At 31.7% G+C, this 21,768-nt stretch overlaps 3 protein-coding genes across 4 annotated transcripts in view; 2 read left to right on the top strand and 1 right to left on the bottom strand.

The window, feature by feature from the left end:
* Nucleotides 1-4,933, top strand: part of LOC134270878 (glyoxylate/hydroxypyruvate reductase A-like) — a 28,497-nt gene extending 23,564 nt beyond the window's left edge. The window contains exons 9-10 of one of the 2 annotated variants that reach the window (XM_062753128.1): nt 3,312-3,441; nt 4,589-4,933. In XM_062753128.1, the coding sequence (XP_062609112.1) occupies nt 3,312-3,441; nt 4,589-4,675 (217 nt within the window). In that variant the 3' untranslated portion in view covers nt 4,676-4,933. The remainder of the gene's footprint in view (nt 1-3,311; nt 3,442-4,588) is intronic. The other variant, XM_062753127.1, reaches the window with a different exon arrangement.
* LOC134270883 (transcription intermediary factor 1-beta-like) lies at nt 4,777-7,297 on the top strand. The gene is made up of 3 exons (XM_062753132.1): nt 4,777-4,805; nt 6,137-6,743; nt 6,774-7,297. Exons 1-3 carry the CDS (start codon nt 4,777-4,779, stop codon nt 7,257-7,259), a joined length of 1,122 nt encoding a protein of 373 aa, XP_062609116.1. The 3' UTR covers nt 7,260-7,297.
* Nucleotides 7,298-11,536: 4,239 nt separating this feature from the next.
* Nucleotides 11,537-20,943, bottom strand: LOC134270877 (glyoxylate/hydroxypyruvate reductase A-like). Its single transcript, XM_062753126.1, has 10 exons — nt 20,779-20,943; nt 20,472-20,585; nt 20,270-20,301; nt 19,832-19,974; nt 19,652-19,725; nt 18,756-18,843; nt 13,104-13,224; nt 12,596-12,663; nt 12,271-12,400; nt 11,537-11,818 (listed from the first exon to the last, which is right to left on the bottom strand). Exons 1-10 carry the CDS (start codon nt 20,888-20,890, stop codon nt 11,732-11,734), a joined length of 969 nt encoding a protein of 322 aa, XP_062609110.1. The 5' UTR covers nt 20,891-20,943; the 3' UTR covers nt 11,537-11,731.
* Between the last annotated feature and the right edge of the window lie 825 nt (nt 20,944-21,768).

Here is a 21,768-nt window from a genome sequence, read left to right as displayed (position 1 = left end):
ACTGGTATATGGAAAATTGTTTTAAATTATAATCATACAAACTTCTTTCAATACTTTGATTTTAATTAAGCGAAAAATTTTTTTTAACCCTTTCTCTACCGGAACATTTTAAGCGTTATTGCAGACCTTTTGACATATCCTTATAAATTAATTTATAACTTTTTTATTCAAAGAGTAATCTAGGCAAAATGCATACCATTTTGTACGGAATTTTCCGGAGATGATATTTCATAGCTAAACAGGTACCTCACGACTGAACTTGCTAGTGGAAATGGAGGTCAAAAGTCAAATAAGTGCAGAATTTTATTGCATTTTTTGAAACATTTTAATCTTCAAGTTAAAAATCTAGAGTGATCCAATTGAAATAGGAAATTCAGAATAAACTCACAAAAGGGTATTATCCTTTACTTCATTAATCACATTAAGTTTTTTTTCAATTCTGCAAAAAAATGACTTTAAAGAGGTTGCTAAGCAACGGAGTATTTTTCAATTTTCAGGCAGTATTTCTTGTTTTTTGCTCATCCTACACATATTTATGCATTTCATTACATTTTAAAGTCAAATGTGGGGTAATGATACTGAAAACAATATACATCAGATAATTGTCTTAAAGTTTGACTTCATTAGATTCATTATTTTGGAGGTCAAAGGTCAAATAAGTGCATAATTTTAGAATTTTTTCCCAAAACGTTTCATCTTTCTTGCTAAATTTTTTTTTGTAACAATGGATGCTAAAGAAGAAAATTCTGAATCTATTATACTCTTTAGAAGACACCATTCTGAATTGCAATATCTACATATTATTTTTGTTCAAATTTGTGTTAAATGACCTTTAAATGGTTGCTAAGCAACAACCATGTCGCTTTATAGGTTTCTTATTTTTTATTCTAGAGTGAGATATTTTTCCATGGTATCGTATGTAAGATATATGGTTAAAAAATTCAAATAATGTATGAAACATCCATCAAATAATTGTCTCAAGTATTGACGCCGACATTTCTGTTCTTTGGGGGTCAAGGTCATATCAGTATAGAAATCTGCCTTAAATTGTAAGTACATATCAATTGTTTTGGAGATATTGTCCAATAACTGACACATAAAACTGTAAACAACAAAATCAACAGAGATATCACAAAAGTGAATAGTTTTGTTTGTTTTGTTTTTTTACATCTTGGTTGTCATTCAAAATATATATCTCTGACTTAAGTAAACTGGAACAAAACTTGTAAGATGTGTTCTCAAGTATTTCAATCTTAGTGACACATACTATTAAAATCATATTAAAAAAAATGTATTGCAACCAGAATTATACAATGGAGTTCTAATTTTGTCATTTTCAAAAACTATGTCAAACACATTTTTTGTCACCTTGAATACATTTTTTAAGAAAACATTTACAATTTCTTTTCTTACAAGATTTTTTTTACATTTTCAAGTCTTTACTGGGTCACTTGTTAAAACAACTTTTGTCATTTTATAAGCATATGAAAAAACATCAGAAGATGGACAAGCACAGAACTTTAAAGCTTTTTTAAATAAGCGGCTTCTGCTTCAGTCTTTCACTCGTCCAAATAATTTGGCATACAATTACTGAATTTCAGTAGCCAAGGATTTCTATTTGCTGCTCTTCTCACAAGCCCTTGACTTATCATGCTGTCAAAAGTCAGAATTCCGTATATCACATGACATGATCTTAAATAACTACTTGCATCATTGATAGAAATAAAGAGCATTCCTAAAAAGTGAAGTATCCGGCAAAGAATAATTAACAAGCAGGTAGGTTTATTTATTAGTAAGTTTGCAGGTCTATGTCTGTAACTTTAGATTCCAGATTACATTATGTGCACATCATTTTCATGTTGAATGATCTCTCTGCCATCTCTCTGAAAGACCAAGGGAACTCCTTTGATTTGCCCAAGGCATGATCAGTCTCTAAATGTATTCTATCCTGTAACAAATTTCAAAAAAAGTTTTGCAAAAGTTTTTCTAAACAAATATGTATTTTTAATCAGATAATTCAGATTGTAAAGGAATCTACAATTGACACATTGATATTACTTTCCTTTTAAAATATTGTTAAAAAGTATTTTTAAAGTATGTCATATTATATATGTTATATTTTGTCATACTTGTAGTTAAATGGCATTGTGAAGTCAATGTATGATGACTGAAAAATTGCCAGCCTTGTACTAAACAATCATGGTTAATCAATTATAGATTTTAAAAAATAGCATAATTAACCATTAAATTCTATCAAATGCACGAAATATCCTTTTTTAGTTTTTGTTGTCAGGGTTGTTAAGAGAAAGGGCATGTTTTTAATTATTAAACTAATTGAAGGGGACCGACTGTGGTTTTCATAGAGCAATATTTCGCGCATCTTAGTAAAAACGAAGCGTATTTTTTACAGTAAATACGCTTCGTTTTACTAGTTTATCTAAGGCTGAAAAAATTGCAGACACATTGGACTGGTACGAACACTGAAGATTCCTACTTATAATGTATAAACTTACATAAAACATTTTCATAATGACAACTTATAGAATCATTTACAAACGTCTCTATAACTCATAAGATTCTGGTTTGGAATTAACTAATATCGCATGACAAAATGAAGGACAGGGAAATTTTTGAACAATCTGAAAGATAAGAGATCATACATTCCCACAGACGATTTTCATAAGATATGATATGTTTATAATTATTTATGACATACTTAGTAATAAATAAATAAATGTATATGCGATATGGTGACGTCAAAATACATGTAGCTGTATCAGCCCTGTAGGGCTGATATGGATTTGCAGGGCTGATACAGATCAATATCACACCCTTAGTAAATTAAACCTCAAAAAACAGTACTTGTGATCATATACAAATTTTGGGGGTTACATATATAATTCTCTTAATTTTAAGTTTTTGAATGTAAGGATAATCTTATTGACAAATAATAGATTATTTTCAAGTTACGAATCGGAGACATTCGAAATAGAAGTACATGTAGAAACAAACCCAAACCGTATGAGACAACAGACTTTGTACATTGTAAGAAGTCCGTGCATAATTATTATCTGATTTTCTTCTCAACTTAATGTGTTCTGTATTTTATTATTAAGTATGTAATAAACGTAATAAAACATACCCTTTGCCACATCACATCCTGTATCAGCCCGAGACACCAATATTCGGCCCTCTGGATGATATTGGTGTCACGGGCTGATACAGGATGTGATATGGCAAAGGGTATGTATTATTCTCTATGTAAAATACTTGATATTATGTTTTACATGAACTATAGCGTTACTTTATAGCAATGGTTGGATAGGAGGAGCCATCATGGATACCACCGACAGAGAGCCACTTCCTCCCGAGAGTGAATTGTGGTCACATCCAAACATAGTAATAACTCCCCATATATCGGGACCTTGTTCGACAGACGTGGTAAATAACTTGATAAATATACATCTTGTTTTAGTTTACTTAATATACAACTGCAATTTTTTTATGTCTTGTTCCAATACAAAAAACAAGATGTGTTTGTGAAACACTGATAACCCCGCGTATAGCAGTTTAAGGCGAGGGTTGAATTTTGATATTCTCAAATGCATGTCAAAATCCAAAGGTCAAGGTCAAAAGTTCAAAAGTGTTGGTACCCAAAGAAAGGACTTGTCACAAGCCATACACCTGTGAAATATGAAAGCCTTTACCTTATTTCTAAGCTTTAAAGTAGATCTTGACCTTCTAGTTTATCCCACATTTTAAAACCTTTAACCTAAGTCATAACTTTTAAACAGTTAGAACTAGGGCTTTCATATTTCACAGGTGTATTTCTTCTAACAAGACCTTCCTTTAGGTACCAACTCTTTTGACTTTTTGACCTTGACCTTTCAAGTTTGATGTGCATTTTAGAGCATTCAACCCGCGTCATAAGCTGCCATACGGAGGCACGGTGTTTCACAAACACAGCATTTTTTCTGCAATAGCTGCGACATTAATTTCCGTACTCACAACCAAATTAAGACATTTTATTGCTTATAATATTTATATCTAGCTGTATGTTTACATTTCCAATATCTTTTTCCGAGATAAAATTACAAATTGTAAAAGTACTCTATTTCCCCATCAATGTTTGGCGCGGTTAAAAAAAATCACGTGCTTGGAGCACGTGGATTGGCGGAATCAAAGCATGTAAATATAAGGAATAACTCAGATTTTTCAATTTCGTGACGATGATCAATCGATTAACTTGCGTGATAATTTTATGCATAAACGTCGAAGGCCTTTAATGCAAATTATCACGCAAGCCAATCGATTGATCACATCATGAAATCGAAAAATAAGACAGTTATTCCTAAAATAAATAATCATTTAAAGTAGTATTAAGAAGATTAATTATTGCATTATTAAAACGTACGTCATTTTACGTTTCATAGATGGAACGGCCACTGATCAAGAAATCTATACCTCAGATGGTATTGCTAGTTGTTCATGAACTGATAATCGGCAATAGTTTTCTTAAGCAATAAAGGAGAAAATATTCGGTGGATGCAAATACATAGTTATATCTATGTTTTCCTCCTTTTTTCAGATTGCCAAAGTATTTGTTTCAAATTACAACAAGTATATCAATGGGGAGCCATTGGATTACCTTCTGGACTTTGAGCGCGGATATTAGACAATTAAACGGCCGCTTTATATAATTGTAGACTTGACAAAAGCAAGGTTCGAAACACAACGACGCAGCATGAATAAATTGATATATCTGAACAATTAACAATGAAGCAATACATTCAAAATTTGGAAAAGTGACACAGAATTGATTAATAAATGACACAATGTACCATTATGATATAATGATTTATTTTTAATGCAGTAATATATGAATATTAATGACATAATAAAAAAAAATAAGCAGTTTGAATTTGTTGGAACACAGTGTAACTATATTAATAAAAGATGAATTCTTCTCATAATTATTGATTTAAAATCAATGATTCACGAAAAGTTACGCATTTAATATTTTTTTTTAAGAACAAGCTCAGGTTAAGGTCATTTTTCTCTCTCATATTTAGAATTAAAAAAAAAATACTTTTCTTCCAGCTGCAATGTACTGTCTCCGATGATTTTAAATAATGCAGTGTATACTTGATCTCTGTGCATAAAAGCTGATACCTGTTAATTTCTTTTTTTTTTTTTAATGATTATACAAAATTAAGATAAAATTTGAACATAGAACTAAAGAAATCGTCTTATCCATTCTTTTTTGTTTTCCTTAGGAAATTAAGGGAAAATTTTAAATTCCTATTTTCTTCCTATATTTCTATTTGTGAAAAGCACTGAATTTTCACCAGGAAAATATACGCGTAAGCTATTTTTGCAATAAAAAAATCTTTCGTTTAACAATTAAATAAAAGATAGCAGATGCTCGTTTTAAAACACATTTATGGAATAAACAGACAAGGGGAAAATAATTTGTGATCTATATTATGTTAAATCATACTAATTTAAAAAAAAAGCTTTTAAGAAAGAGATCTGTCTCTTGGTCATCCGCTCCTAACATTTAGATGAATAAAATTTTGCCATTATAACTTACATGTCCTGTTATTTATTTATTTATTTGCCTTGAGTAATACATTCGATAACTTCGGGAACGAACGTATACTTATAATTATATTAAGTTCGGGATCGGGAATGCAAAAAATGCAATGAGGATATCATGGCTTGTGAAAATATTCATATTGAGAATCAATCTCTCACCAGAGGGCGTTTAATACGCGTCCGCTCCAACACCTCTGTTATCGTCTAAATTACAAGAATCTAGTAAAACGAAAATAAATTATAGATTTCTACCAACTTGGTAATTTTTTAAAATGAAATTAGAAATATCAATCTGTAGTACTTCTTTTGTTCTTTCAAAATTTGGATATATATTAAAATAGCTTCAATATATACGGCACTCTTTTGTTCTGAATTTTTACACATATTTTCATTTTGAAACCAAGGAGACAAAGTCAGGAAATATTTACTACCAAAGAGCTTAAAACACGTAACATCATTGAGAAATCATACAAAACAATCAATGTTTATACAATTTTTGTCGACAAATAATTTTTTGACAATCCGCGCTACTTTTTAGACGACAACAGAGGTGTAAGCGGAGCGCGCCCTCTGGTGAGAGATTGATTGAGAATCTGGATGATATTTCTCGATGTTCTGTTTGTTTTGACAAATTTAAAACGCCAAGGTATTTGCCATGTTACCACTCCTTCTGTCATGGATGTCTTTCGTCCTTTATCGCCTCGTCGTGTCAATCCAAAGAGACTTCTTTCGGATTTCCTTGTCCATTATGTCGAGATTTCATTCCTTGTGTTGGTGAACCCGAATCATGGATTGAACACTTTCCGATTAATGAAACATTAATGAAGTTGATCGATGTTAGTGACAGTGTGAAATTTTGTGAACCTTGTAAAACAGAAGATGAAGAAGCTGAAGCCACAGATTTCTGCGCCGATTGTAACGAGACTATGTGTAAAACGTGTTCGAAATATCACCGAAAATTTGTCGCTACTTGTGACCATATTTTGTGTCCATTGAACAGGGTAAATCAAAGAAGTCTGCATTCCAACTTATACAAAACTTGTCGTCAACATAAAGGCAGGCCTATTGAGTTATTCTGCTATGACCATGATGAACCTTGTTGTTCCCTGTGTGCGGGCACTAGGCACAGAAAATGTAACTTTGTTGTTGATACAGTTTAAACTGTTGCAGAAAATATGAAGAAAAACTGCTCAATTAAGTATCTGACTGGGGAAATGGAAATATATGAGCAAAACCTTTCAGAGCTGAAGAAATTAGAAGACAAAAATATTGAAGACCTTGACAATAGATCTGAGGTTCTTACAAAAGATGCAGAAGAACTGGAAGAAGATATAGTTAACCATATCAGAAAACTAAAAGATGTTTATCTTAACCAACTTTCCAAGTTTTTAAAAGAAAGCAAAGAAAAAATAAATAGAAATATAGATACTATGACTGACAAATCTCATTGTATCCAGAAATGCAAGCAAACACTATCAGACATTGATGATAATACAGAAATAGTTGAATATGTTGTGAAATTTACCAATGCTAAACAGATTTTTCAACATGTGCAGAAATCACTTACAAGGAGAGTACATTTCTCTCTCGAAATGGAAAAGTGCCTTGAACCAGATAATTCCAAAGCAAATCAATTGTTTTCATTTCCAAATTGCAATTAAAAGATTCTATTCAAGAAGTTTTAGATGGCATAGACATTAAAGAGGCTAAAGTGAGAAATGCAGCAAATTTCCAAGTTAAAGGAGGAGTTGTATTTAGTGGAACATTTTTAGCTGACGGGAGCATTCTTTTTCCACAGCATTCCGCCTCAGGGAATCATTTTAAAACACAATGTCAAATCTTTTTCAAAGATGGTTCATTCCAAAATGCAGTCAGCATTCCATATAAACCTGCCTGTGTGAAACTGGATGGAGAAGAACTCTACATAACATGTCCGCAAGACAAAATGATTCATGTCTTGTCTTCAAAAACTTTTGAAACTATTCGTGAATTTTCAGTTCAGAGGAAATGCTATGGAATAGATATCAGAGATGATTTTTTGTATATTGCATGTATTGATTTTATAGAAAAACTTGGCAAATCAGCTGGCAGTGTAGTTCAAACTTATATTTATGAATTCCCTGGGCATAAAATCGAGTGTGTTATTGTCACAAAACAAGAAAACATTGTATATAGTTTGCATGAGGAAGACATAGTTTCAGCAATAAGTAATGAAGGGGAATCAATATGGACATATAAAAGTCCAGATCTGAAATTTCCTTACGGACAGGAAAAGGACTCGGAAAGCAATATATACATAGCGTGCAGAGACAGTGGAAATATCCATGTGTTATCTAGTGTTGGTGTCTTAATCAAACGGTTTGATGATATGATTAATCCGTGGTTTATACTGATTTCCTCCAGTAAAAACACATTCTGTGTCTGCAGTCATAACGAAGATATGGCCATTTGGCAAATTTACTGACCTTCACAAAAAATAAAACTAAAATCCATTTTCAAAGTTAAAAGATTCATATATACATGTGTATTTACTTTAGAAGAAAAAAATGAATATGTTTTGTTTGCATATATGAAATAAAAGTATTATTTTCTGTATCCTTCTGCAACATGTACATACATGTGAACGCGTATTTATTTATTTATAGTGCAACACGTAATATTTTAATAAACTACATATTTAAATGAAAAGTGAAACTTCTTGCTGTTTAGAGCTTATCATTTTAAAAAAAAATGTTTAATGATTTAAAGCGGATTATTGCCGGAGAAAACATTTCCACTTGAAAAACTTCACTGAAAATCATAAAGATTGCTATTTCTTTATTTATAAAGATTAAATATTTTCAGAAGTACATGTAAGAAAATATCTAACACTTTGCCTATATAAGAGTCATGAATCAATTGCACAATGAACCTAAGGAGATGGGTGAACATGACGAGAGATAAGCCCATAGCGCGACAAACATGAAGGTGAAAAATTAAATCTCAATTATTTCAAAATTTTTTTCTTAATATTTCATCTAACATTAAAGTATACTTTATGTAAAATCTCTACAACTTGCACAAATCTCATGAAGGTTGAAGTTATTTGCCTATGAAATACTGTACACACACGAAAGAGGACAAAACGAGTCATTTTTTCACACTATAACACTATTTTTCGATATGAGTGGGTCTTCTCTCCATTTTGTTGAGAGTTAATCTTCAAAGTTTGCATACAAACATACATATGTTGGTTTCCAAAATTATGGAGCAATGACCCACTATACTTTAAAATTATAATTTTATGACATAACTTTCGTATCTTTTCAAGAAATACTAGGAGTCCCTTAAGTCAATGGTCATATCAGAAACATGATTTAAATGCCATACTTCATCAGGACTTGTGTAGCGTAGTGGTTAGCGTGCTAGTATCAATAGACAATGCAACTTAGTAATTTTATTGCCAGGGTTCGAACCCAATGGATACCACATAATTTTTTTTATATAAAAGAATAAATATTAACGAAAAATTTTCCTCAAAACTTTTTGTTTATCATGATTTCATAAAAATCAATGATGAGAACTTTACTCTAAATACTAAATTCACAATTTGAATTTGATCTTACATCTCTGAAGCTAGTGGGCTTTCTGCACGCTAAGTTCACCCATCTCCTTACAAAGAACTATATGCGGTATATTGCATATATTTGCCCCCACAAAAGTCAAATTTTGAAAACTTCCTGAAATGTGCTGAATTCAATAAATTGTATGAGAAATATAAATTAACAGAAAATATTATAGAGTCAAAGCAGTGTATTCACAATTTTTGTTTTTATGACGTCACAAACTACAGTACCTGGCCATAAGTCTGTCATAAAATGGCTGACGTAACGTAACGTGAACAACGTGAACGCAAAATTCAAAAATAAAAAAAATTCTATAAATATTAAGCACTTACCTTTTTATCTCTAGTATTTAGTTGCATGACCCTTAGATTTAATAACTTGTCGAATTCGCCTTGGAATTGAAGCATACAGACTCTGAATGTAGTGCTGAGGCAAGGACCACCATATTTCCTTTACTTTCAAGATGAGGTCTTCACGATTATGAATATTGTGTACCTGTCTCTGAAGACGTATTTTTATGGTTCTCCACACGTTTTCAATTACATTGATATCTGGAGATTGTGATGGCCAAATAAGACATTTAATATCGTTTTCAGTTTTCCATGATTTTGTTGCGTTAGAGGAGTGGACCGGTGCATTATCATCCTGAAATAAATAGTCACCATTCGGGAAATGGCGCAAAATAACTGGCCATAAATTTGTATCCAAAATGTTAATGTATTTTTGGGAATTAATATTCCCATCTACCTCTGTAAATGTTCCGATTCCTTCGTGAGTAATACACCCCCAAAACATCGCCGAGTACTTTCCGTTTCCACGGACGCCAAGACACTCTGGTCGCCATACTTCGTCGGGTCTTCTCCAGATGTAAACGCGCTTATTCTGGTCAATCACAACCTGGGTTTCGTCGCTGAAAATCACCTTTTTCCAATTATTATTCACTGTCCAATGTAATTTCCCTCGACACCAATTTACACGGCGGGTGCGGTTTACAGATCGAATTGTAAGGGTCTTCCTGGTTTTCCTTCTTGTAAAGTTTAAAAATCGCAAACGTCTTCTTACCGTCCGTGAAGAGATAGAACTTGGTAACTTCGAGTTCACTTCATCAGTTATTTCACCCAAAGTTTGCCGTCTGTTGAGTTTCACACATCGAAGTATCTTACGATCTCCTCGTACATCAGTTTTTCTAGGTCGACCGCTTCGATGCTTATTTTCGCTGGATCCGCGCGTCTTGTATCGCTTGAGAAACTTGGAAATCCCAGACTGGCTCACAGAAAGAATAGCTGCTATGTCCTGTTGGGTGTATCCACTCTCAGACATAGTTATTATCGCATTTTTCATAGGGGTAGACATTTGTTTACCTTTAGTAGCCATCTTGTCAGTTGCTAAATATTTGACAGATATTGCGTCACTTTTATAAAATGACGTCATAGAATTATTGTACACTGTCTATAGAAAGGAACTATTCAACAGCAGCTTGCATAGAGCGATTTATTTACCAGCGCTAAAGAAAAAAAAAATGGCTTCCTGAATTTTGATATTTCAGCAGCCATTTTTATGACAGACTTATGGCCAGGTACTGTAGTCCGATTTTATATCCTTTTTCAGAAAGAGGACAAAATGGACAAAATTTCAACAATTTGACCTTTAAAATTTATAGAGCGCAAGTTTGTTCAGGAACAATATTGACATATTTCATTGATATTATCATTCTACACATTATATCAAAATATTGATCCTGAACACATATGCGCTCGGTGACTTTTACTCAAACTATCGACGAAATATGTACATTTTTCTGTAAAATTCATAAAAAAAACTGAAATTTACGTCATGTTTGTGACGTCATTACGTACATATGGCGTCATTACTTATGAAAATATTTAGTGCTTTGAAGTCAGCATATACTCCCCTGTTTAAGAACTTAATTAAATATATCTCCATCAAAGTTTGATTTGGGGGGCAAATATTGGTTATTACCGAATAAAGTTCTCTTAGTGGTATACAGTCACATTTATAAAAAAAAAAAAAGCAACAACCCCCCTCCCCTTCCCCCCCTCAAAAAAAAATAATAATAAAATGATTGTAATGATCTAACATGCTTTTGAAAAAATTCAAGCAAATGCCACAGACACATAATTTGTTCTTTTTAACTTCGGAAGTAAACACAAATTAACGAATAATTATAACCATGATTTGGGGGGCAAATATTGGTTATTACCGAATAAAGTTCTCTTATTGGTATACAGTCACATTTATAAAAAAAAAAGCAACAACCCCCCTCCCCTTCCCCCCCCCCCCCCAAAAAAAAAAATAATAATAAAATGATTGTAATGATCTAACATGCTTTTGAAAAAATTCAAGCAAATGCCACAGACACATAATTTGTTCTTTTTAACTTCGGAAGTAAACACAAATTAACGAATAATTATAACCACGATAAACAAAAGTATCAGGATGTTAAAGTGACTTCTTGACATGTAAATTTCATGTGATTTTTTAAAATTTTTCAGAAAATTAAAAAGTTTTCAGTAGCCTTTTGTCCAGTCTATAATATAATTAAGTCTCTGTTTATTGGTGTACTTCTCATAGTTTTTGACAAACGTCTTGGCGATCTGGAAAAAAGAAAATCCAGAGACTAACAATTTATTGTACAACAGCTCCAAAAAATTAAATAAATTTTCCTTATAAATAAATTTTTGGAGCTTTCAGTAAGGGAATTTTACAGTTTTCCTAGGCACTATTTCTCAATCGAAAAAGACTTATAAATTAATTATGCTGATTATCAACTCATTTATGAAAAAAAAATATTTTGCTAAAAATTTGCAGGTAGAAACTTTTCAAATTTCTTAGTAGAACGATATCAATTTAAGAAAAAATTGCTTCTAAAATTTTTTTTTTTAATTTCTTGCATTGTAAATGTATTCAATTCCATAGAGATTTCAATAATTATTTGCAGATCTTAATCTTTTGAAAATGGGGCCATAATAACCAGTTAAGAATATACATGAAAAGAAAACTATCAGGTAAGAAATGCATGATTAGTGACTGTAGGAGCCAAACTTACACTTTCTGCTACACTGGGACCTGATATATGGGGGGTTACTGTAACACAGGGATGGGACCACAAGGGACTTTCTGGTGGTAGTGGCTCCTTACAGAAAACATCTAACACAGCACCACCTATCCACTTGTTTCTAAAAGACAAATAAATAGTTAAAAATGGTGATCATTAAAAAGATCACAGAGAGTGTTCGCATTTTAGTTGAAGTACTTCTTGTGAAAACAACGGAATTTATCGTTAATCTCTTCTCATATTTAAAATGACTACATTTGTGATATTTTTTTTACTAATTTTAAATAAATGAACAAATGTATGAAGTGATATTTACTTAAATGCAGAAAGAAGGGATTCTTCGTTTATAATACTTCCACGGCCGACATTGATGAAAATAGGTCGCTGTAACAGTAACATTGGACAAATTCTTCGTTAAGATTTTAAAATATATAATTTTTACACAATGCTGTTCATTTCTGAAAAAATTGTCATACAACTCAATACAAACTCAAATAATAATTTCTCGAGGAATGGTTTCTGTTTCAGAGACTTGCAGAAAAATAGTACATTTATCATCCCGCTGAGAAGTACAGAACAAAATTAATACTCTGAATTACAATATTTAGACACAATTCTCACAGTAAATTCTATGAACCTTAAATTTACATCCTTTCAGACATATTTCCTGACAACTTATTCTATGTACCTATTAAGATTTACCGCATTTTGGTACATCTCCTTACAACGTATTTTACATAATTATCCCCTTATAGCATTTTCTATGTACCTTAGATTTTAAAGCCTTTCGGCGAATCTTCTAGCTGAGAGAATATTCTATGTACCTTAGATTTACAGCATTTCAGCACATCTCCTGACAACATATTCGTAGTTTCTGGCGTACCAGGGAGAACATTACATATATAATCACAACCCGCCAAAAAACTACAAAGATCCGCCAGTGTTCTATGTAAAGAAATACATGGAAAATAACGAACAGTATTCGAGCTCAAAAGTTCATGAAACAAAAGTCCATTAAACAAATCAGGAGAAGAGCAAACAGAGACCTCTTAACGACGTTCGATCCTGATATTTAAAGTCTTAAACTTTTTTTGCCAAGTATATTTTTAGTTTCTACATACATAGCTTAATTAAAATTCAAATCAAAAAATGGGGGTCAATACGCTTCTTTTGGCGCTACAGTACATTTGATATGACCTTTATGCACTGAAATTTGTGTCTTAATTAAAAATTAAACTTTTGACGTTTTCCTTCCAATATTTTTATCCAATTAAAGCATGAAACAAAATGAACTCGAAGTTTGTTTATAAAAAGACACTTAAAAATTGTGACTAAGAAAAATTTTTAAACTGCTTCAAATAATCAATTATTTGACCTTTCTGCACTAATAAAAAGTGATTTTTCTGGCATTGAAAATTTGATAAGCAAGAAAACCATTTTAAAGTCTTAAACTTTTTCTGATTTTAAGCAAATAGGTCATAATTATCTTGGATATTTAGAAAAGAACATCAAAAGTGGGGGTATATGATGTAAATTTTCAGATATTACTAAAAAGTGTCAATTTTACGTTAAAATTGGCTCAATTTTTTCCCGGATTTTCAGAATATATTTACTATATTTGTCAATTAAACTTTGCTGATAGAATTCATAAGAAATAATTAAATAGATATTTCAGAACCAGCATAACACATTTCACTGCAAAAAACAGCTTTGTGTGCAACCAGGATGGAAAAATAGGAATCCAAAATTAATAGTACTGTTATAGTTCAAAATGGAAAAAAAAACTGATCATTTTCGTCTAAAAAACCTTCCGCCACGAAATATAGTCCCTAGCTTAATTCTACTTGAATGGAATTTAATCGCGGTTTTTTCATTGAATATAGTTAAATTTGCACTGTAGAATTCAAATTTAATGTTAGAACTTAAAAATGATGCAGAATTAAATAAAGGACCAGACCAAAATACGCTCAAAATCTCAGGATCGAACGTCCTTAATCATCAGAGGTGGGATCAGCTGCCATGGAGGAGTGATCGAGCCGTGTGCTCCTTGTCATGATCGGGAAAAAAAAACGAGAAAATCCGTCGACAATTCAGTGTTTAAACAATATTCTATTTTAAACAATTTGTATGAAAAACTTCAGTCAGCATTTGACTTGATGATAGATTGTATATGCTAACAAGGTCATTGTACGCACCCTAGAACTTACGAAAGATTACTTTAAACGAGGCTGTTGAAATTCTTGTTTCATCAACTTGTTTGTCAAAAAGTTAAATTTTTTTCGAAATTGTTCATACGTAGAGCATGCTATAGCGTATCGAATCAACTGAGCGATACATTGTATAAACCTCATTTGCAGGTGATAAGTATGGAACGCCGGGACTGTCTTATATGAGGATTAAATATTATATGCAGTGTTTCTTTCATTATATGCGGTACTATTTTAATTTTAATGTATATGAAGTAGTTTTTACATTATATCGTGTACAACCTCCATTATATGCAGTACTTCTCTTATTATATGATGTAGATATGTCATTATATTATGTACATCTATCATTATATGAAGTGCTTTTAACATTATATGCGGTAGTTCTATCATTATATGCGGTAGTTCTAACATTATATGCGGTAGTTCTAACATTATATGCATTAAACACAACAATATATCATGTACTTCTCACATTATATACAGTATATTCATCATTATGTGTAGTATTTCTGTTATTATGATGATGCTGATCGTTAAATATTATGTCCGGTCCAGTTAGCATTCCGTGCGGTAGATTTTGCATTTCGTTATGATGTAGACACAGTATTTTATGCGGTGCTTTCTTCTTTATATGATGATGATCTTTCGGAAGCTACCCTTCGGAACCCCCTCTGTTATATTTAGAAAATTTTACTTTTTTTGTTCTTAGATATGAACATTCTTCATGATTTTAGGTTATATATATATATATATTATTTATTTAGTTTGACAAAAACCACATGTGGCGCAAGTAAACAAATATAATAATATATTCACATGGATTTTCTTATATTAATTAAATGCAACACGTAAGAAGACAAGTTACAAATATTTCTTGTATATTTAACATCTGCTGAATTAAGAATTTCATAAGTTATACATGTATTTTTGAAAAGTGTACAAAATTCACTATAAGTTCAGGCGCGGATCCAGAATTGTTTTTAGAAGGGGGGGGGGGGGGGGTTCACCCCAGTCCAAAAAAAAATAAAATAAAATCCAACCCAGGAATTTCTCGACAAGCAAAAAAATAACAACAGCAACAACAACAACAACAACAACAAAAACAACGTACAATCGCCCAAACTTTAAATACCTATTACTTAAGGGGTGGGGGTGGGTGGGGGGTGGGGGGGTCAATGACTTCTAGTGTTTCAAACCTGACTTTTCATACCAATTTAACACAAATTCGCGGTTACCAGGGGGGCGGGGGTCTGCGTTTTCCGAGGGGGGGGGGGGGTCCAAGGTTACCTTTTTCTTGCTTTAGTATTTGCAAAGTCCAGGAGGGGGGGGGGTGTTCTGGCCCCACCCCATCCCCACCCCCTCAAGATCCGCGCATGATTTGTTGTTTATAAAGAGGGCACACACAAATAAAAAATTATGTTCATCTTCAACAACAGTTGATACAATATCTTTCATCTCTTGGGTAGCATAATCTGCCAACCTCTATCTTTATTTTGTGGAATTAAAAAAGAACAAAGATTCTTGGAATTGGAAAAAATTAAGTATGGTTGAATTTCAAGCCTGTTTAGATTTCGCTGACTTATTTTAAAACTAGATTTATCCCTAGATTAATTAAAGGAATTTCGAAGTCATGTCAATACTTCAGTGGTTTACAATGAGAGAGAGAGAGAGAGAGAGAGAGAGAGAGAGAGAGAGAGAGATGCGCGTATTATTGAAATATTTTTATCATTCCATTGTATTAATTGTTAAACTATGGCATATAAATAATGGCTGATATTCACTGTCTTTAACTGTACTATATAAATGATATGTATCAGGAAAAGACATACGATTTTCAAAGCAGACATTACACGCGCGTTCCTAAACATAATTTTTACTGTTGGAAATGCTCAATGTTTTTTGACTTGTCCACTTTCTTCAAGTAACTTGAGTTATTTTTTTTCTCCGGCTGACCCCCTCCCCTTCCCCCACTTTCAAAAACAATGTTACGTCACTGTATTGAGTCGTCGTGGGTTGTACTTCAAGAATTTACTTTTAAAAAGATATGTGATAGAAACCCCTATGCCTATTAAAATGAGAGATAAAAGGGTAATTTACATTGTGAAAAATTAGCACACCCCACCCCTAAATACAAGTAAATAAATAAATAAATAAATAAATAAATACATGTAATGTTTTCTATAAAGCGCTGTTAAAGACCTGCGTACTCGAAGACATCAGTCATTTTTTCATTATCCATTTTGACATTGATTGTCCTACATATGAAATGAATATTTTTGAATGTCGTATTGTTCACAAGAAAGATAGAAAAATGTTTCAATTTTTTTTCCACTCTTAAAATATTTGTATCATACCCCCCCTTCTCTCTCTCTTTATACTTCATACCATAAAATAGATGGAATTTTATTTTACTCTATTACCCTACTTCATACCTTTTAAAAACAATTTAATCAGTTCATGTAGCATTTATTATTCACTGCTTTAATCAGAGAGATAAATAATACGAGCATGTTTTTATTGTACTGAATTCAACAGTTGATAGAAAGAAGAACCTTGAACAGAGAGTTCCGAAGGGTAGCTTCCGAAAGATACCATAAAGAAGAAAGCACCGCATATAATAATGTGTCTACATCATAACGAAATGCAAAATCTACCGCACGGAATGCTAACTGGACCGGACATAATATTTAACGACCAGCATCATCATAATAACAGAAAACATAATGATGAATGTACTGTATATAATGTGAGAAGTACATAATATATTGTTGTGTTTACTGCATATAATGTTAGAACTACCGCATATAATGTTAGAACTACCGCATATAATGTTAGAACTTCCGCATATAATGTTAAAAGCACTTCATATAATGATAGATGTACATAATATAATGACATATCTACATCATATAATAAGAGAAGTACTGCATATAATGGAGGTTGTACACGATATAATGTAAAAACTACTTCATATAATTAAAATAGTACCGCATATAATGAAGGAAACACTGCATATAATGTTTAATCTTCATATAAGACAGTCCCGGCGTTCCATAGATAAGGGCACAATTGTACATTGTGTATATTGCAGCATAAGGGAAAAAGACGATTTAAAAGCTAAAGTCATCACGATTATCGCAAGGCTTGAAAATAATTTTAAACTAAAGAAGAGATAAGCAAATTTGTAAATAAAAAACAATGAGTAAAAATAATATTTTTTTTAATATATTAATTAAGGAATGACTCTAATTCTTGGCCAGATTATCGAGTATAATATGGTTTGGGTCAGTTTACGCTTTATAATCCGCGAAGCGGATTATAAAAAAGCGTAAACTGACCCAAACCATATTATACTCGATAATCTGGCCAAGAATTAGAGTCATTCCTTATAATTTAATTTTAAAATAATTAAACAACTGGGGATGTAAAATTGTGTTGTTTTTATTAGTTCAAATTTACCGCGCAATAATACAACCGTAGTAACGGAAGTGATGGGAAGCAAGGGGAGGTAAAAACAGATACATAGATCTAGCAGCCATGATGCTTGTTTACATGAGGTAAGATCGAGCAACTGTTTGAAGTTAAAGGTACATTCATTAAATCTGGAATTTTTCATGAATGCGAAGGACTGGAAATGAGGGGATTGATGGATACAGATGATTCAGCTGGTTGTCAAGGGGGTGTGTCCCCATACCAAACCAGATTATACAAAATGTTATGCGTTCCTTTTTGGAAATCAACCAATGAGAGACGAGAATACAAACAGAATTAAATTATTTATAATTAGAAAGAATTATGTGTATGTAGCGAAGTTTTGACAATTAATAATTAGTTAGGCTGCCAAAGAGTGTACTATGTGTGCACCAACTTTACCTTTATCCTTCAATTATGCAATGTTGAATCAGCGCATACAGGGTATATTCAGCTCTGAAAAACTTTTCCAAAGCTTATTTATTTTTTAATGCTTACTCTATCATACTTAGGATATGATACCGCGGTACATGTATTTTCCGCATATGCATACACGTACAATCAATAAAATGAAGAGATATAGTTGAGGTTCTCAAAAACTCAAATTCTATAAAACCTATTTAAAGAATCAAATACAGTCTTTTTTTCCCGTTACTATGTTTCTTCAATCATAAACATGATAAAAGTTAAAAAATGCATTCTGCCCTAACTCAGCAAGAGTAAAAATATTCAATGGAAAACATGCAAATACTATACGATAAGAAGTCAGTAATTCAGATCTTAGAGATAACTCACGATAGGTGATCAAATTCAGGGACATGTTCCTTTGTAGATCGACTCAGACCCCAGACTGTCATACCTACAGCTTTACAAAGCCTGGCAACTAAATACAAAATATATCTCAGTTACACTTCGTGTAAAAAGAATAAGATTTTTGAACATCGTAAAACATTACATTTCTAATCATATCTAATAGTAGCATATTTAAATATCGCTTGTGTACGCATTTCCATATATGCGTTGTGGTGGTAAATCGCCATTTCAATTATTAAAGAAAAAGAAAGCAAATATTGATATGAAAAGCCTATTAGCTTCAGCTTTTTGTGCTTGATCGAGGGTACATCATGCACAGAATAGAGAGTAAAATTGTTGTCAAGTAAGGGTAAAAAATATACATGTATATACAGGTAGAAATCAGATACTTCAATAATTTAACAAATATTTTCCAATTCATAATAATCTGAATCTTGAATTACTACACTTTGAAAGCAAAGAGTAATCAATGTTATTACTGACAATGACGTGTAATGTATATCTCAATAGAGGATTACCTTTCATAAATAACTGGACACAACTTATGATAAATAAAGAGTTTTTCGTCCTTTTTTTGTTCAGTAATTTTTTTTTTCCAGAAAAAACCCATTAGATTTAATTTTATATTCTGCCTCTTTATAGTCTTCACCTCACTACAAGAATTACTTCATCACATTTTTTTGGCCAAAAATAAAGCTTTAGTTACCTAAATATTATTCTTTTTTAGCAAATCCGTCAGATGACTAAATATGATGGTTAAGATATGAGTTTATCAAAATATAAATATGCATTTAATAAAGCCTATATTACATAAAAAGTACCGTATAATAACGAAGGGGGACTAGAACGGAGAATAAAGTAATCGAATCATTTCTTACTTTCTGTGCTGATTGATCCTACTCCAAGAATTCCAATAGTGAGAGAAGTGAGCAAACGTCTGCCTTGTACGGGACTGAAAAATTATTTTAGAAAGAAAAAAAACACTGATATAGGAATAATTGCCAGTTCCAACAGGATAATTTGTCTATTATTTAATTAAAAATTTAAATGTGATATACCTTTTATCCCACAATTTTTCTTTTTGTTGCTGGTGTAAATTTAGAACAGAGAGTTCCTTCACAAAAATATGTCCCACTACATATTCCGCCATCAAACGACCGAAACCTTCACCCATGCGTGTTAGAATCACTCCTTCCGGTGGCTGAAAAAAAAATCCTCCACCTCCTAGCATAAGTTGAAATCCAATTAAACATGTTCAAAACAATGGATATATTGAACTTTTGATTATTATTATAATAGTTTCTAAATATCATTCAAAATCGGGAAAAAATATAATAAAGAAAAAACATTTTTGCATTTAAATATACATTGTATTGCAGATTTTTTTATAATAATAGAATGCTGTTTATCTGAAATTAAAGATAATAATAAGGACCAGTTTATAATTCTTTCCCTCACTGGAAATATTCCATCTCTTCTTTTATATCGCCCCTCACCTTTGGAAATGCTTCAAAGATACTTTCAACACCTGTTAAATGTATAAAAATCGTTACACATAACTTTCAAAAACAAATACGATAAAAATTACGTTGTCAAATTGTTTAAGATTTTAAAGGTTCACTTTTTTAAATACGAAAAAGAAATATATTAATTGATATGTAGTACACTAGATTTAAATTTAATTTTAAATTTACTTACCTGCCCATGTGCTTTGAGCCCATTTCAGTTCACCTTTCTCCTTTTTTATGTGAGAAATAATACTTGGTGTATCTCCAAACAGGACTTCTGTGTTTAAAGGTATTTCAGATTTTCCTATAGAGAAGAAATAATAAAACCGATCAATAAATTAACATACATGTATTAACACAGGCATTAAATTGTTTCTTTGATCCACCTTTTGATTTTAGGCTATAAGAACAGGAAGGATAACTCTTACACCCACTGGATGTTTTCCGGGTTTTTGCAAAACAAGTAAAGTACATGTAGGTAGTTTAAAAATAATTACCATCAGTGTCTGGGGTAGCATCTATAACCTCTGCCGACGGAAGCAGCTGACGTACAACGCTGGAAAGACGAGGGACGGTACTAGATACACAAATAACGTGTTTTGTCGTCATATTTAGCCGGGTTATTAGAAACACCGTCAAGAAGGGTTTTTCCGAAATAAAACAGCCTGACTCATGGTCGGATCTAAGATTTTCAATAACTATAAGATTCAATGAAGCTAAAATAGTTTGTTTAAATTTTATCATTTATTTTGAGTTGTTTTTTTTTTTTTTTTTTTTTTTTTTTTTTTTTTTTGCATTGCAATTATTTATTTATTTTATTTATTTATTTACATATTTATTTATTTATTTACTTACTAGTTAAATACTAGTAAAAAAATACTTAATAATTATAGGATGAATGATAAGCGTGTTTATTGAAATTTTCTATCGTCAACTACAGCCTCAAAGTTTCTTAAACTTTTATTCATATAGCGTAATTTAATCTTTACAGAATTCCCAGAATATAGTTCATAATTTCTTAAAGCGCTAACATGTGATGATTCCACCGATGGTACTCATTGTTTACGCATGCGTTTATCAATTGAACGTCAAATATGGAAAATGCAAACACTTTCTCAAAGTCACCAAATGTCAAGAATAAATCAACTTAAAGAATGAGATTTTCATGCTCTTTTAAAATATGTGTTTTACCGCTATAGAAGTTGCTTATATATACAACATGCATTAATTCTTAGTTTTGTGTTTATTTATTTCTGAATTAATGATTTTTTTTGTTTTACATGTTGTTTTAAAAGGCTGCTACGACTTTTTTTCAGTGAGAAATTAATTTTCATTTTCCAATGTCACATTCAATTTCTCACTGAAAAAATACACATTCCTACAGGAGACTTTTGAAATGACACGTATAATCTTATCAAATAATTTCATATATAAGTATATACATTTGTATATGAGAGGAATAAGACCAACAAATGAGAAAACTTCTA

Source organism: Saccostrea cucullata, unplaced genomic scaffold (genome assembly GCF_032062105.1).
Source record: "Saccostrea cucullata isolate Sc308-1 unplaced genomic scaffold, CSIRO_AGI_Scuc_v1 ctg1003, whole genome shotgun sequence".
NCBI lineage: Eukaryota > Metazoa > Mollusca > Bivalvia > Ostreida > Ostreidae > Saccostrea > Saccostrea cuccullata.
This window is presented reverse-complemented; position numbering and strand designations above follow the sequence as displayed.

Bases quoted from the DNA above. Each gene is read 5' to 3' on its own strand.
- LOC134270883 (XM_062753132.1), top strand. From the start codon at position 4,777: ATGAAGCAATACATTCAAAATTTGGAAAA. The intron at 4,806-6,136 runs GTGACACAGAAT...GCTACTTTTTAG, and splicing joins TACATTCAAAATTTGGAAAA to ACGACAACAGAGGTGTAAGC. The intron at 6,744-6,773 runs GTTGATACAGTT...GTTGCAGAAAAT, and splicing joins ACAGAAAATGTAACTTTGTT to ATGAAGAAAAACTGCTCAAT.
- LOC134270877 (XM_062753126.1), bottom strand. From the start codon at position 20,890: ATGACGACAAAACACGTTATTTGTGTATCTAGTACCGTCCCTCGTCTT. The intron at 20,302-20,471 runs GTAAGTAAATTT...TACATTTAACAG, and splicing joins GGCTCAAAGCACATGGGCAG to GTGTTGAAAGTATCTTTGAA. The intron at 11,819-12,270 runs GTAAGTTTGGCT...TCTTTTTTCCAG, and splicing joins GTCCCAGTGTAGCAGAAAGT to ATCGCCAAGACGTTTGTCAA.